A 16,866-nucleotide genomic window follows, 5' to 3' on the forward strand; every position below is an offset into this window, starting at 1 on the left:
CTCCTCAGCGTTAGAGAAGATAGGGAGTGTGTCAGTGATGGTGTGCTTCCACCGTGTCCTGGGGTTTGAATTTAAGAGTCCAAGCAGAGAGGCTATCTCAATACATCACCAGCTTATGGTTGTAATAGGCCTGGTGAGCTCTTTGGCAAGTCCTCTTATCTCCTGCCCACATGACGTGTTACCTCAAAAAATGAAGTAGACAGAAAACTGTGCTTAAGTCTTCTCTTTTCTTCAGATCTGTGCTCAGTGTCTGGCCGTGCTGCTGGGGTGAGAGCAAGCACAGCTTGTCTGTGTCTGCAGAGTCTGCCTGACAAGGGCTGGGGCTCGCTGTGGTCCCCTTCTCCCTCCTGTTGTTGTAGCTGTATTACTTCATTTATGTCAGAAAGAGAGGGTCTTTACCCAAGAAAATGAACTGGAACCCTAGGGAAATTAGTTTCTCAGCTAGCTCTGATGCATCGTGTTTTACAGAAGGCTAGGCAAGCCACTTGGTCTTCCAGTGTTCTAGACCTCTGCACAAAAAATGTAGAAAACAAAAGGTCTTCCTTCTGCCTAGGTGAGGGTGTTTTTATTGGATGCCTGTAGCACTATTAATGTGGTTTGTGCCTTCCAATATAGTTTTAATATGAATAATAAAATGATAAATCTAATACTTACTGCTAGTTTTCCACTGAAGGCTTCTTCTTCCTATCAGGATAAAATAGTGTTGTGTTGGAAAATGCATGATCATTATTTTAGTTTAATACATCATTGTTATTATTATCAACAGTAGTAAAAATAGCAATGTTGCAAAAGTGACCAGAGGCCCCAAGTCAACTTTTCGTGTCCTCTGCCCAGGCTGAAAGTGATGCCAGGAAACTCTCTGTCCCCATAGAGAGATGACAGATTCAAAGCATCCCATCTGGCCGTGTTTCTAGGGTTCTTACATTATTATTTTTCTTCATGGTTATTTTGGGCAGTAGCAGATGAGGCAGTGAGATGCTAATTTAGGAAGTCTGTTTTTCTTGTATGCAACTAACATATCTTCATCTTGTCCCATCTTGTCTCATGATCATTACCTTTGAATGCATAAATGTATTTCTGGATACTGCTTTGGAGTAAAGCAGGGCTAATGGCAATGTTACCAATTCCAAACACTTTGTCAGAAAAACAGAATGCAGAGAAGACAATAGGTGATATGGAATTCCTAGGTAATACACGATACTGGAGTTTCACCAGATCTCCAGGCTGCCAGGAATGTGGCACCAATGCTGTCCAAAACCCTCACTTATAGGAATCAGTTGCTTTTCTAGAAGAGTGATGCTGAACTAGATGGGCCACATGCCATGTGAATGAGCTATGCTGTGATCACTGCTTAACAGCTCCACACTTTTAAGGCTTTACAGACCTAACTTGAAATAAGGTCCAAGATCAGAGAACAAACCAATCCATTGAAATCCAAATCTAGCTAATAATTTGAAAAGAAATGATGTGAAGTTGTTTCATCCAACAATGAATTTGAATTTGGGGTTCATAACAAAAAGCATAGCATCAGGCAGAAACGTGTCATTTTTCGTGTGTGTCCCATCTGTGCATTGCTCACCGTGCAGCCTTTCTGAGATGACATTGTAACACAGAGCTGCTCAGTTTTCTGTACTCAGATCTTTCTCTTGGAGTCTGTTCTCTCACTCAGGCTCTCCTGGGAGACATGGAAGGGAACAACCCAGCTTGAAGAATCATCCTGAGTTATGTTCTTGTCAGCACTCATTAAATTGAAAGCTGTGTTCCTATCAGGATTGCATGAGCAGCCGCCAAAGGCCAGTGCAGGGAATCTGTGCATATTTAACTTTATAAAGCATTTAGTAAAAATGTATCTGTGCAGTGAGCTGGCCAAGAACTGAAAGCAGGAGAGCACAACGCAGAGATATAGTGGGATGCAGGGGTCTGAATTTGGCTCTCAAAAACACATAGAGTTTCCAGGTGTGAGACCGTGGCTCACATAGATCTGTACAACCCCTTTTTGATCTGGGTAACCATCCAGCTGGAGCAGGATGGAGCTTGGCATGTCATGCAGAATCTGCTGTGGGTCTGGGGGATTTCAAGTGAAGCCAACACAACACATATGTACCCTGGACACAGAGTTTTCCTGCAAAAGTAAGAGTAAATGGCCTTCAAGTTATGGTTTTCAGGGACAGTAAGTTGGATTGCTATTTAATGTTGCTTCCCAGCTGTCAGAGCTGAGAATCAGACTGGCATAGATTGGGATTTATGTGAAAATGTGCTCCCTTCGACCACAGATGATTCAGAAAGAGCCAGAATACTTGTAGATAACCATATTGTTTCCTCAAGTATATCTACTCTGTAGCGGGGCTGTGTGCTCCCATGTAGCAGCTTGTTATTTTAAAACTTATCTGTTCTCTCCTACTTCTAAAAGGCCACCAGGAAGGCTTGTCACCAATCTCTTATGGAGCTAGAAGGGGGAGGAAAAGTGGAGTGTGAACAGTGAATATCACCTGCCATCTGGACAAAGATGGGATGAGATGTAAAGTTTGGATGCAGTTTTGCGTTTCTTGATCACATGCCAAGAGAGAGCTCAGCTACAGTTATTTTAAAGCATTTCCAGGCAGAGGCAACCCTGGGCCATGGTGTAAGCTACATGGAGCAGTACACTGCTGTAGTCTCAGTGGGGCTTATCCTGTGGACAGGGCCTACGTGTCCTGGGAATAAGAGTATGCCAGGACAAGTGCTATGGTATGAGATTTGTGGTCACAAACTCCCAGGTATTTAAAGAATTGTCACACCTTTAAACGGGAGTTGGATATTGACATTTCATCTGGGATCTCACATGTCTGTGGGAATCCAGCGCCTTTGTTCATCCACTCAGGTTGATGCACACTGATACCCGTGATGAGCTTCTCGTTGCTCGTGGCATCAAAGAAGTGTTGATTAAACCTTGCTCTGGCTGAGGTCAGTGAAGTGGGTTTTTAAGGAACCCCAGGTGCTTTGCTGCAGTGCTATCCTCTCCTTTGGGACAGAGCAATGCTTGTGCAGACTGAGTGATCCAAGTGTTCCATGGGCTGCCTCCACAACCACAACACAATGTTGAGAGCAGTGCTTTGATTCCCTAAACATAGAGCCATAGAATCGTAGAATCATTAAGGTCGGAAAAGATTGCCAAGGTCATCTAGTCCAACTGTCCATCTACCACCAACATTACCCATTAAACCAAGTCCCTAAGTACACTTCCCCATATTTCTTGAACACCCCCAAGGACAGAGATTCCACCACATCTCTGGGCAGCCTGTGCCAGTGCATCGCCACTCTTTTGGAGAATTTTTTCCTAATATCCAACTTGAACTCACCCTGGCACAACATAAGGCCATCAGCTCCTCTTGGAGAATAGGCCAGCCCTCACTTCCCTACAACCTCCTTTCATGGAGGTGTACAGAGCAAAATGTATTTTAATTGACTTTGATGGACTTCGAACTCTCAAATCTAAACACTAACATCAGTAAACATCCTGAGTCATATTCTCTAGGAGGAAATCTTTGCCATATGTAGGTTTTGGTGCAGTTAAGGGCTTTTATCCCATCTGAAGATCTGGCTCAGTAATTGTGCGGAACATAAAAAAGAAACCCGTGAGTGCTGTAAAAAAGGGAAACTGTTACTCTGGGAGTGTGTTGGTTAGGTAATTCTGCACTCATAATTAACATTCTCTTCCTAAACTGTAGCACAAACTACTTGCAGAATGGGCTTTTTCTTTTATTGCTGCTTGTTTCGCTAACTAAATTTATTAAGTCATTGGGTTTGCATGTGAATGCATATATTTTCTATTATATTCTGGGTTATAATAAAAGGAGATATTCAGGGGGGAAAAAAAAAAAGAAAAAAAGAAAAAAAAAAAAAAGAGTTGCTGCTTCATTGGAGCAGTACCAGGACTGTGACACCATTGGGATGGCATATTTTGAAGGAGCTGAGATATCCAAGCAGAGCTGTGCATTCCCAGAATATTCTCTGCTTCCTACAGGGTTTATGCCTGGAAGTCCACATTTCCATCTGCAGATGGCAGGAGACACTGGTGGGGTCAAAGATAAATCAAACATCATATTTTTCTAAAACAGGAATAGCTGTTGGGGCAAATCATGGTACCTTACACCCTCTCTGAGCACGTCTGCTGCACTAAGAACAAAAATCAAAATGCCAGTTACATCCATTCAGCTACTTTCTGTGTTTCAAAGTGTCATTGAACGTGGTCTCCCTAATTTTGTATGTGATAGATGCCATTTTACTTTTTTCCTAAACTGTGAAATTTCCAATCAAGCTACTGTTAGCACAAATGAGGTCTGTGTTTGTTTTTCAAAGCAAGTCTAATTACTCTGTCTTAGTGGAATTGCCTCTTGTACAAGTGTTTGAGATACAGAAAGCAAGTTGCAGGGAAATGGTATTCATTTTGCATGTAAATTGTTAACATTTCTTGTGCAAATATTTCATGCAAGTTTTTAGCTTAACAATTAAAAAAAAAAAAAAAAAAAAAAAAGGTCTGCTTTTGCAAATCACTTCCAGCAGTATCTGTTGGTATTTAACAAAATGTCTCAGACCCATAATCTCCAAACAGTGAAAAAATAAATGTATTTATTTACTTTCTACCCTAAAAGTAATTTAGTCAAGAATACTATACTTATACTATTGTATATACTATACTCTACTACTATACCTATACTTGACTAATGGTATAGTCAAGAATACTAGGCTATTATTTCTGGAGGAGGTTGTAGGGGGACAGTCTGAGGGTCCCTTTGCTGCTTTTACCCTTTGCTAGATGGGACTCCCCATCTAGCACATTTAATTAACATTGAAATAATTTTAAAAACCAAAACAAACATAAAGATCTGGACAATAGATCAGTGGTTTTCCCAAACGACCTTTAGTTATCTCTGATTTCAACCCATGCAGTGGCTCTTGCTCAGAACTGTTAGTGTGAAGTCTGTCCTATTCACCTACACTCTGCTTTCTTCCAAGCTCTTCTCAGCTCAAGATAACTGAACCAGCAGTTCCCACCTGATTTGACATAATTGCCACAATTAATTTTGACAGTAAAGCTTGTAGATAGGTTCTGTCATTAATATCCCGAGATGCTTTCATTATGGGGAGGCACAGAGTAAGAGATATGGGCAGGAACCAAGTGACATGACATAGCCATGCCTTGTAAACTTTGGAGGCTAGACATTGGCCACCAAGGAGGTATCAATGAAGAAAAACATAAGGATGCATGTGCTATCACCTTGGCAGAGTGCCCTGCATGCTGCTTGTCTGCCCCATCTCTTTTCTGTGAAGACCATAGGGGTTGTCAATAAGTACAAGGAATTGCCCCATAGTGTGTGTTTGTCTCTGTGTGGCACAGTGTTGATAACGGGGTGTTGTATGTAATAAGAAAAATAATAATAGTGAATACAACTGGAACTCTGCTGGGTTTTCTTAAACCTACCTAATGGAGAGAACTGTGTTTTGATGGTGTTGCCATATTTCAGCTAATTTATAGGGGGTGAAGAAGCAACCAGCCAAATCACAGAAACAATCAAAAAGGTTTATTTGCTTGAGTATTTTCAGGGGAGATTAAACATATGATGAAAATCACTATTTCTGCTTTAGTTTTTATGTCTTCATTAAAAATGTCCACTTCACAGATAACATAATTTTGCTTCTTTAATGGTACATTAATGGCGATAGGTCAAGAAGGAATGGCTTCAAGTTGTGCCAGGGGAGGTTCAGGTTGAATATTAAGAAAAATTTCTTCTAAGAGTGATGGTGCACTGGCACAGGCTGCCCAAGGAGGTGGTGGGGTCACCATCCTAGAGGTGTTCAAAAACCATGGAGATGCGGCACTGAGGGACGTGGGCATTGGGCAGTATTGGTGGTAGTGGATGGCTGAACTGGATGATCTCAGAGGTCTCTTCCAACCTTCATGATTCTGTGATTCTCTGATTCTAAATGGATATGTGGTATGAAGTGATTTCATGAGCTGTATGACAGAAAATAATATTATATAATGATAATTTTAAAAGAGATGTTTACATGAACACTTGATCTTAAATCACTTTTATTTAAAAATTTAGATATCTTTTTCTTTCTATAATCACAATTTCACTAACTATGCAGTAGTTTCTATATTTCTGCTTCATTGAGAATAAAAAAACGTCCTTGTTCCACATTGAAATTAAAACAAGCATTGAAAATCCAAACATGCCATAGAATCATAGGTCATTTGAGTTGGAAGGAACTCTTTAAAAGTTGCCTAGTGCAACTCCCGTGCTTGGCAAATTCCACATTCTGGGGAAGTCAGTGGTTGCCTTTCCCCAAGTAAAAACTTTCCAGTTCAGATAAGGAGAATTTTGTTAAAACATTTATACTGGTGGGGCAGCCAGGATGTGGTAAAGGGGCTGCATGCCCAACCTGATTGCAGGGACGCTCCCATGCATTGTGGGGTTTGCTGCCTGGCTGGCCCAGATGAAAGCCATATGGGCTGGGCGTTGGCTCCGGGTTAGCACATCTTCTGCAGCCAGGCACAGCCTGCAGATAAAGAGCAGATTTGAGGGGTGCTTAAAAGATGATCTTCTGGAAAACTACTTTAAGCACTGTGTTATAGTGCTCTAAGTCATCCAAATCTCTCTCAACTTGTTTCACTCCCTCTTCCTAAAATATTTCTCCAGCAAGGAAGACTCCCTTAGATGACGCAAAACAACTCAATGGGCTGAAAGTGTTTTTATGCACATGGTGCTGATTGATGCAAGCTTCACGAATGCAGCACAGCTCTGTGCTTTCTACTCTGCTTTATCTTTGGTGGTTTCAAGACTGCCCGGCTCTGCAGGTCTGCTGAACACGGGATTTATTGTCAGGCCAACAACACTTTATATAACCCCTGGAGCACTGGGGAATACATGCCTGAATGTTGCTGAATGTTCAAAATGTTCACTCTAAAAATGAGGTCTGCAGTAAATGTGTGGCATTACTCCAGATGCTTTGCTTGGATGTTGGTCATGGGTTTTCCATTGGGGAGGATAGAGAAGCTCCCTAAGAACTCTGAGTGGCAGTGGCCTGGGAGGGAGCATTGTTGTCCTGGAGCAGCACTGCCTTCATCATTGGCCTCCAAGATGCTTTCCCTGGGTTGTGCAAGATGATATATTTTAGCTTTAGAAAAGTTTGAAGGGCTTTTGTGTAATTTTGACTTTCTTTATTTGTTTATTTGGTTGGTTGTGTGCGTTTGGTTTTTTTTTCTTGCAAAGAATATCATCATTTTAAGAAACCCAATGGGAGCGTTTACTTCACTAGGATGAATTTTCATTTAAGTCTGGGAAAAAAGAACGCACCTCAGACCAGTAACCGATGTCTGTCTTAGTGAAGAGTTGGAAGCTGCTGGCAGAGTCCCATGGGCAGCCAGCTCTTTTCGAAGAGGCTTAATGTTATTTCCCTGTTGTAAAAACCTTGAGAAGTTTGCAGGACACAGCAAGGTACCAGACCAGTTCTCTGTGTCTGAATTTACAACTTTATCAAAAGATTTTCAAGCTTTGTGCCAGCATTTCCTCTTGCCTTTTTTGAAAACAAGTAAGTTTGTTACTTGATTTTTGTACTCCCATTTCTCCATATCCACTTACCTGATCCTGACAAACTGCCTTTTGCCTGGAAGTATTTATAAAATCTCAGTGTTTTAGGCACTGCACGTTGCACATTTCTTGCCCATCATGCAGAAGGCAAAAGCAAAACCAGAGGGATGCCCTGGAAGCAGCAGTGAGCAGCAAGGCTGTTTCTTTGCTTCCCAGCTCTGTGGGCTTTTTTTTGCGTAGTACTTCAGTCCCAAGTCCTTATAGATGAGACCTGGGAGAGCATACACACTTCACAGTAAGTCACACAAACAAGGGCATTGCTCTGGCTAGGTTTGAGAGCTTGCTGGGACACAAATTCTTGACTTCTGCACATTTTTCAAGCCTGTTCACTGTGGGTGGTTTTGTAAACCACACCTCTGCCCTGTCAGGGAAACAAAGCCTTCTTTTTCAGTGGGGACTTTTCTGGAGTACTGTTGCTGATGCCTGTTGTTTTCTATTGTTAAACTGACTGCAATGCGTGACTGTCGTGTATCACTCAGTGATGCCTAATCCAGGAAATCAGTGATTAATCTTTTCACCGCTTTTTCTTCTCTCTCTGTCTCTTTCTCTCTTTCACTGCAGGATGTTTTCACACCAGAGTGCAAATTTAAGGAATCTGTCTTTGAAAACTACTACGTTATTTATTCTTCCACGCTGTATCGGCAGCAGGAATCCGGACGAGCGTGGTTCCTGGGACTCAATAAAGAAGGTCAAATTATGAAGGGAAACCGGGTGAAAAAAACCAAACCCTCATCACATTTTGTACCCAAACCCATTGAAGGTATGGAATCTCTCCTTCCATCCATGTGGTGTGCAGGGTGGGTGAGCTGGCAGGTGCAGATTTGGGGCTGCATGGATTTGGGTGCTGGGGAGCACCTTTGGAGTGCTGGGTTGCACTGATGGCATTTCATTCATTTTCCACCTCATGTAAAAAACTCTGCATGTTATCACAGCCTGAGGCTTCAGTGGAAGTTGAATTTTTGCCCGTTTACTGACAGTACAGTGCTGAAGTGTGCCATGGGCTCATGCCATGGCATTTTTTATGGGCTGGCATCTGGTAGATGAAGAGATGTACTGTAATGAGCTTAGTCTTTATCAGGTACTAACTTGATTTTGGAAACAAGCAATTGTCCCTTTTCTGTTACTAGTAAATTCAAGAGAAATTCAGCTCTGCATTCACAAGTATTTGCAGCCTTTGCACAGAAGATGGAGGTGGTAGGAAAAACAGAGAATGCCACAGGTTTGCTTCTCCTGTGCTTGTTCTCAGTGACTTTTCTGCAGCTGGAAGCCAATTGGAGGCAACAGCAGGGCAGCCTTCCTCAGCTTTGGTTTCTGCAGAAGACCAGGGCCTGCTTCAGCAGGAGCTTGGGTTCCATTCCTGTCCTGCCTTGGCTAGGAAGAGGTTTTACAGGTGCTAGCTGTCCTAGCTGGGTTTCCAGCTCCTTCTGATAACTCTGCTATCTGGTTGTCTGTTGGCACTGAGCAGAGCCTTGGAATCCAGATTTCTTCCCCAGTGCAGCATGTGTGGTGTCTGTTGAATGGCTCAGTAGTTGTCTTCTGCATGTGTTAAAGCAGGCCATTCCTGCGGCTATCCTCACAGCAGGATTCACCGTAACAGAGGTGCCTGGCTGCAGCGGAGTTCTCATTGCAGCAAGTGCTGCTCCAGCTTTCATTTTGAAAAAGCAAACCCAGCCCGAGAGCTTCCCTTTCCTGCAGTTGCCTCCTCCCACGCTCGCTTCAATCACAGCTGTCACATAACCTCCTGAGCGAGTGAACGCTTTGGAAGTTGGCAGCCAAATGAAGGGCTCCTCCACCCCTTCCCTCCTCCACACGCTTTGCAGGCAGCCTCTGCTGCATCAAAGAGCTGGCAGCCGCCCAAGCCCGGGCATGTGTCAGCTTCCCAAAGCGTTCAGCTGTCTGGGACTATGGCTCCAGACGGAGGGCTCTGTTCCCAAGCCCAAGATTCACTGTCAGTAGCAGAGGGCTGGAGTAAAACGTGCTCAGCTCCACGTGACTTGTCTGTGCTGCATCCATCAAAGTCTCCGCGAGCAGAGCTTGCAAGTGGAGATGTGAGAGAAAAGGGGCAACTTCTGCCCTGGTTTAACAGCATCTTTCTCTTTGACATGACTAGAAAGAACGATTGAAAGTACTCTTCTGCTGTACTTGCATGTCCCTTCTGCTGAGCACCACAGCATGTCCCAGCATGTGTGCTTGGCTGCTTTTTCAGGCTGGTGCCGTGCTGCTTCCATCTGCAGTATGTACACAGGTTTGCTTTTGCTCAGGTCCCACCGCCAGCATTAACACTGTGACACAGTGCTGACATGGTGATGTGTGCACAGAGGATTCGGGTCCTGTGGAAAGGAGTAGTGTCGCATGCAGTGCTAGGAATCACTTCACCCACCACTTCAATGGCAATTATCTCTGAGCTGAAACTTCCCAGCTGATTGCTGTGTGCAGAAGAATTATGCAGCAGCTCAGTGAAGGGAACATTTGCAGGAAAAGGAATCACAGAAAAGCCCAAATTGCTCCTGTAGCATTGACTCCTGTTGCTTCATACTGCTTTCTGAATTTAGAAGCTCTTTTCTCAGAATTGCAAATGGCCAGTAAGCTAATGAATAAGTATGAAATGTCCTCCCAAGGAACTTTTATATATATGTATATATATATATATATATATATACATACACAGTTCTGTCTGGGTGTGCATTCATATATACAGTTCTATGCTGTGCTAATCCTGCAGAGTGCTTTGTCTCCTGTAGGTTGTCAGATGCTGGGGCTGTTCTGTGCAAAGCCACTGGAAGGGTTTCTGCGTTTGGTTTGTACAAGGAGTTAGGTTTGGTCTAGTGGAGGTAGGATGTGCTTGTTTGTTTTTGAAAATTGCACCAAGCTTAATCAATATAAAAGCACAAAAAAAAAACGTAGTGAGTAATAATGGGAAACGTTCAGTTCCTCTCCCATCTGTGTGCTGGCAAAGCCAAGGCAAACAGCCTGCCTGTCAGCAGTTAATGTACGGTGTGAGGCCACTCTTGGTTAAAAGCACACATACGCAACCCACTTCTTTTGGTATTTCTGATCGCTGATCATTTGGGCTAAATGAGCCTTTAAAGTGCAGACCTATAGATTGAACCAGACTGCGCAAGAAAATAGCTTGGGTATAATTGTCACTTGGACACCAAGCTATCTTTTACAGCAATTTCAATCTCCTTAAGTGTCTGCATTGATTAGTACTGGACAAACACATCTATTGTGCCTCTTGTTTTTTCCATCTCAACTGATGGGAGACTCTTCCTGTCCCTTCAGTAAAAATTCTATCAGATGCTTTTTGTGAATGAGCTCTGCTGTTTTTAGTTCTCTCTCCTTGAAGATATCATTTCCAGACTATTCTACCAAAAGAGCTCTCACTGGTCCTAACTCCAGTGTATATGGTGTGGCACATCTGGCCCTTCTTCCTCCCTCTGAGTCAGCTGGGGCTGCCCCTTACTCTGGACTCCTGGTGCCTCAGCCCTTAGGCCTTGGACATGTGTCAGTTGTTAAGAACAAGACATGTTGATGACTGGCCTACCACTCTACCAATCTGTGTTAAACACAGCTCCTCTTTTGTACCTGTCTTTCAGATAGACAGGCTTTGGTATGTTCTCTGCCCTATACTAACTCATTTGTTCATCTATCAAACTGCTAATCATTTTATTAGACGGCAAACGCGCTGTATTTTAACCATGCTTTTGCTTGGCCATTTGTCATCCTGCACTGGCTCCCACCTGAACATGCTGACTCCATCTGGCAGCATCCTGCACATCCAGCCGCCTGGCAGCCGCCAGCTCAGACAGCTCTGAAATGCATCAGCTGGGCCTGGGGTAGGAACACAGTAATTAGAGGCAGAAAACAAGAGCGCATAATCACTCACTGCCTCCTGCCCCTAGCTGTTGCTTAGATAATTAATTCTCTCCACCAGAGCATTAGCTAATGTGGCCGCTGCTGCAGCGGCATTCGGAGCTGTGCCCAGACCTGCCTCCTGCTTAGAAAAATCTCAGCTCCTCCAAACTCCTGAGACCTAGGGTAGGGAAAGCCATCTACATGGATGTACCCAAGCCCCTTTAATAATCTTTTCCTTGTATTCTAGAGAAAGGCAGTGAGGAGCGCGTAGGCACCTCCAAACCTCTTCCTGTTGCAGCGATGCCAAGTGAAGCATGCAGGATTTGGGACACGTTATGTGCTTCCTGAGCACTGCTAGTCCCTGTGCCCAGGGAGACAGCACAGGGTGCATTTAGCTTCCCTGCAAGGGCGGTGTGCTGATGCTGTGCTCAGAAAGCAGCAGTGAGCCATCAATCCTGTATCAGCACACAGGAGACAGGATCACCTGTCCCTGGGTGAAAGCAGCCCCATATTGCTTTCAGTCTTTGGAGAGGATGCTCCCCCCCTTGTTTGCCCTCCCTAGACCTCTCCCTGCCTACCTGCTTGCAGAATTCTTTATACATGCAGAGCAGCCTGCATCAAGAGGTGCAGGTACCAGGCAGGGCACAGCCCCGCTCCCACTCTCCCCATTCCACACAGTGGATCAGGCTCACGGCATTTCCCAATTAAAGCATGAATATGGATGCGTTGATTAGAATCTGGAACACAGGAGCTGATTATCTGATTGAAGCTCCAAAGCATTCGCTGGGTTTGCAGACATCGAGGGCTGTATTTGGTTTGGTGTGTGGGTGGGGGTGGGTGGGAGAAGCAGGAGGAGATCCTGTTCTCGCCAAATTGCTCATCCTTCCCAAGCTGCCTGGTGCTCTGTGCACACAGCCTCACTCTGTCCTTACAACCCCATGCACACACATCCGTGTATAAATACCCAGGCAATATTTAGTGCCGTGCAAATTCTGCATACCACACTGATATGGGTGTATCTAAATACTGAAAATACACAGGTCTCATGCTGCTGTAGGTTTTCTGGCATGGTTTGTTGGCACAGCCTGTCTCGTACTTAGGCTTTGACAGCACTGAGTGAAAAGCATACTGAGCAGCCTCCAGCCCTACCCCCTGTCAGTGCTCAACAGCATCTGCTGGAGTGGAGGATTAACCTCTAATTCCTGCCTTATTTGCTTGCTAGGTACAGGGTTTCCTTAATTTTCAGTTGCATGGTGTTTACTTCTGCAGCCTGATTTGTATTCGTGACTCTGTGGCCAGTGATGATGCAAAAACCTAGACTGTGCCTTGAATTTCTCTGCATTTCTTTGTCCTTGTGGGCATTGAATTCATCTCCCATTGCCCAGCTGCAATACTGAGGCTGGAAGCTGGGGGTTGACTGTAATGCACACAGCTGCTTGGGAAGGACCCATGCAAATGCCTATGGCTCAAGCCTGGACCTGAGGCTGAAGAAGTTAGGACTGGGGCAGAACTTGGCACAGTACAGGTCCATCAGCAGCACAAACCCACATATCTGATGGGAGAGCATCACATCAGAAAATGAGACTCATCTCAGGAGTGATGTGCATCCCGAGGGTCATCAAAAGACCATGCAGCTCGGGCTAAGAGATCACACAGGAACATGAGCACAGGTTTTCCTCCATTACTAACCTTCATCATGTTGTTCTTTAAGCTTTCTCTGTCCAGTGTTTTTCTTTTTTTTCTCACGTTCATCAAATAACAGTGCAGCATTGACAGTTTGCAGTGCAGGCCCTGCCTTTCAGATGCATTGGGAGGCCCAGTGTGTGTTTGTGGGTATGTCTGAACTGCTCTGAAAGCTTTGTGTGAAAGATACTCTATGACTCCATGAGAAAAGTCATATTTTTTCAATGTTCATATATTCAATGAGATATCCCTCCCATTAATACGCAGGTGACTGCACTTTATCTCTGTCCTATATTGTTGCACACTGCTATCACTGTTTGTCAAGCGAGGAGTAGAATGCAGAGCAATAATGTCATTTGTAGCCTGCCTCTAATTGCCAGAATTTATTTGCAAATCAGGGAGGTTATAAACATTATTAATATTAAAACATAAATTTTCCTATATGTGGGATATTTGTTTCATCTATCCAGATAATTTTTGAAATTTTCCTACTGTTGAGCACTCAGAAGTGAAAGCTGATGGCTCTGTCCATCCTATGGTCCTACAATAGGAAGCAGTGCATAATCAGTTCTTTCCATCCTAATTTTTGCAAAAATGCAGGTAGGAGAGTTGAAGGCCTGTCTCAGGCTCTCAATTTCAGAGTATGTGCCCTTGGAGTACCTCAGTATTTTCATCCCTTCCACAGCTCACCACATTTACAAAGAGCTCCACAGAGCTGTTCCTTTTGGTGTTACCCACTGGGCTGTCCTCAAGCCATCAAAGTGTGCTGGCTCAGGGCAAGCACTGGCACACCTCCGTGGCACAAGGACAGCCACTTGGACATGGGCCCCCAACATTTGCCTTGGCTATTGACTGATAGGGAAGAACTAGTGCTGAGAACAGACCTCAGGCTTTGGCTGAAGGCACCAATTGGGCTTCAGTCACCACTTCAGGACCCAGAGCTTCACACCCAGAATGTTTGGGTGGCTCAGAGGCAAGCATGGCTTTGATTCAAGACTCTCAGAATCATCACATCAGAGATTAAGGACTGGGGAACAGGTAATCCTCAAACCTGACATTGGATGATAAAAGCATCTCGAGACAATGCCTGGTGCTGTGAACTAGAATGCTTATTTTATGTATATAACATATTAAAAAATAGTAAAGCATAGAAAGCCTAGACTGACTTACCCATGGAGAAGCAGAAATCCCTTGTTTCTGTCTGGGCCTCTGGAAGGATCTGGCTAGCAGCAAAGGCAGATAGCAGATCTTGCTTGGCAAGAGGATCTTCCAGTGGGTCACTGAGGCTTTTGTGTGTCTGCATTTGTATTGTATTGGGGTGAGGACTTCAGTCTCGCATACAGATAGCTCATGGTGGTCAGTGATGTTGTGACTTCAGGGCTGCTAACAGGTTGTCTTTTCTGTTTGCAGTGTGCATGTACAGAGAGCCATCGCTGCATGAAATTGGAGAAAAACAAGGACGCTCTAGAAAAAGTTCAGGGACACCAACCATGAACGGAGGCAAAGTCGTTAACCAAGACTCGACATAGCTGACAAACACCCTCCCTCCCTCCAGCTCCTCCCTTCCCACCCACCTTCCCACCCCACCCGGCGAACCCACACTGAGAGGACGACAGCTGAGCAAGGCAGGACCTACGGTAGTGGCTAGGAGCCCGAACTCCAGGAGCTTTCTTTGTGTAGGATGAGGAAACTGAACCCCAGATCTTGCCTGTTGCAACGTTTTAAAAAAAAAAACAAAGTAAAAAACACACACACACAAGCAAAAAAAAAAAAAAAAAAAAAAAAAAGAAAGTGAAGAAAAAAATGTTTTAAATCGGGACTTCCATTAACATTTTCAAAGCAAACTGTTTGCTCTGTGATCAAAGGGGGAAAAAAGAAAAAAGGTCTCATCTCTGCATAATAATAATAATAACAACAACTAATAAATACAATAATAATAAATAAAGATGTTACCTTTAAAAAAATAAAACAGAGCTTTTGGAAAATCGAACTTAGCAATAATGATGTGTGAAAAACACAGGCTGGGACTGCGCTTTCTGCCTTATGCTTCCACCTCACGTTCACACCACTGGGTTTGCCATCCTCACTTCCCTGGGGATGGATGGGATTTTTCACACAGCAGGAAAGGTAGGGACGGATTATGATTGTGTTTGCTCTGCTATCAATAAAATACGGCCTGTCCGAATTAGGAGTCTGACAGTGATGGGCAACAAACGAGTTGCTCTGTATTCAGCTTTTCCCATCTATATTCAGACAGTGCGTAGTTATTTGTTGCCAGTGTCACTGTGTGGATGTGTTTGACCCAAGTCTGGCATTTTATGCCTTTTTATCATAATTATTTATATTTATAGGCTTGTTTTACTGTATTAGTTGCCAGAGGAGTTTCAGAAATGGGTTTTCAGGTCTCGCAGGATGAAATAATGATATTTATTAGGGAAGAGCGAGAAGATAAAGGGAAGGAAGGATGTCTGCTTTCTTTAGAAACTAAAATGGAGGCAGCAACACTGCTAAATCCCTGCTGTCAGCAGTGACAAGGCACTGCTGGGGGGGTGGCAGTAGAGGTTCCTTGTGAGCCTGGCTCAGGTGCCAAGAATAAATGCCCTTGGCTTTCCTAGATGGGACAACACTGCCCTGGCTGGGTGCTGGGAGAGTTTTGGTGCTGAGACCAAAAAAAAGGCTTTGGTTAAATCTGTTAGAGGGAAAATCAAACTCAATAAGCAAATACCCAAGGGCTTGAAGAGAGGTATTGTGTTGGAATGGCCCATTACACAAGTGAAAACAGCCCAAAGAATTGCTATTATAAGTCAGGCGGGCTTGTTTCCCTTCATAAAATTATGGGTACACATAAAAAAAATGCACAAAATAGCACTATAATTCTTGGGTCTGCTTTGTTGCCACAGCCGTTGCATACTACAAAGCTGCTGTGGGAGTTGATGAGCAACCCAGCTGCTGGCTGGGCGAGCAGCTGTACAGGCACCAAGAGGGCAAATGCTAAGGGTATGGAAGACTCCCAGGATCAGCATGAAGGAATGCATTTCAAGCATGTTTTTAAAAAGCTTGAAATAAAGAACCTTATGCTATGGCACTGCTGCCCAGCACTGCGCTCACATACTTGCAGCCTGCCTGTGGGCCAACAGCAAAGCATCAGGAACACCAGCCCAATGTTAACTTTAAAATCACACACTGGAACCCAGCAGTGAGGTCTTCTGGGATGAGCTGGGGAGCTCCCAGAGCTAGGGCAAAGTCACAAATAGATGTGTAGTGAGCCAAAGCCCAGCCTTATCTGATACAACTCATGGCCTACATTTCAGCTTCATCCCACACTACAGGGTTCTCCCAAAATTAGGCAGTGGTGGGTTGGGGTTGGCTGTTTACTCACACGTGATGGACATCCAAAGACATGGAGCCTAAAGACCATGATGCAGAGCTAGCAGTCCCACGACCTAACCAAGCCACCAATGCCCAGGTCACAATTTGGACCCTCCTGCCCCAGCCCTGGAAGTCACACTTCATGGAGCACAGCACGATCTGTGGGCTGTGAGCAACAGCAGATCCAGGGGGACTAAGTGCTCATTTTTCTACTGTGTGTCTCACCCTGGGCCTTTACCCAGTACTAATTTTCATTTGCCAAATTTTCATTTCATTGTCACTGCTAGAGTGAGCCCCTGGAAATGCCATGCTCAGACCAATACGT

At 44.2% G+C, this 16,866-nt stretch overlaps 1 protein-coding gene across 4 annotated transcripts in view; it reads left to right on the forward strand.

The window, feature by feature from the left end:
* FGF12 (fibroblast growth factor 12) overlaps positions 1-14,963 on the forward strand; it is a 184,832-nt gene extending 169,869 nt beyond the window's left edge. For all 4 annotated transcript variants that reach the window (XM_052685950.1, XM_052685952.1, XM_052685951.1 and 1 more), the window contains 2 exons: positions 8,196-8,394; positions 14,583-14,963. In XM_052685950.1, coding sequence (XP_052541910.1) covers positions 8,196-8,394; positions 14,583-14,701 — 318 coding nt within the window. In that variant the 3' untranslated portion in view covers positions 14,702-14,963. The remainder of the gene's footprint in view (positions 1-8,195; positions 8,395-14,582) is intronic.
* The last annotated feature ends 1,903 nt before the right edge of the window (positions 14,964-16,866 follow it).

This window comes from Tympanuchus pallidicinctus, unplaced genomic scaffold, assembly GCF_026119805.1.
Source record: "Tympanuchus pallidicinctus isolate F22 unplaced genomic scaffold, pur_lepc_1.0 scaffold22, whole genome shotgun sequence".
Lineage (NCBI taxonomy): Eukaryota > Metazoa > Chordata > Aves > Galliformes > Phasianidae > Tympanuchus > Tympanuchus pallidicinctus.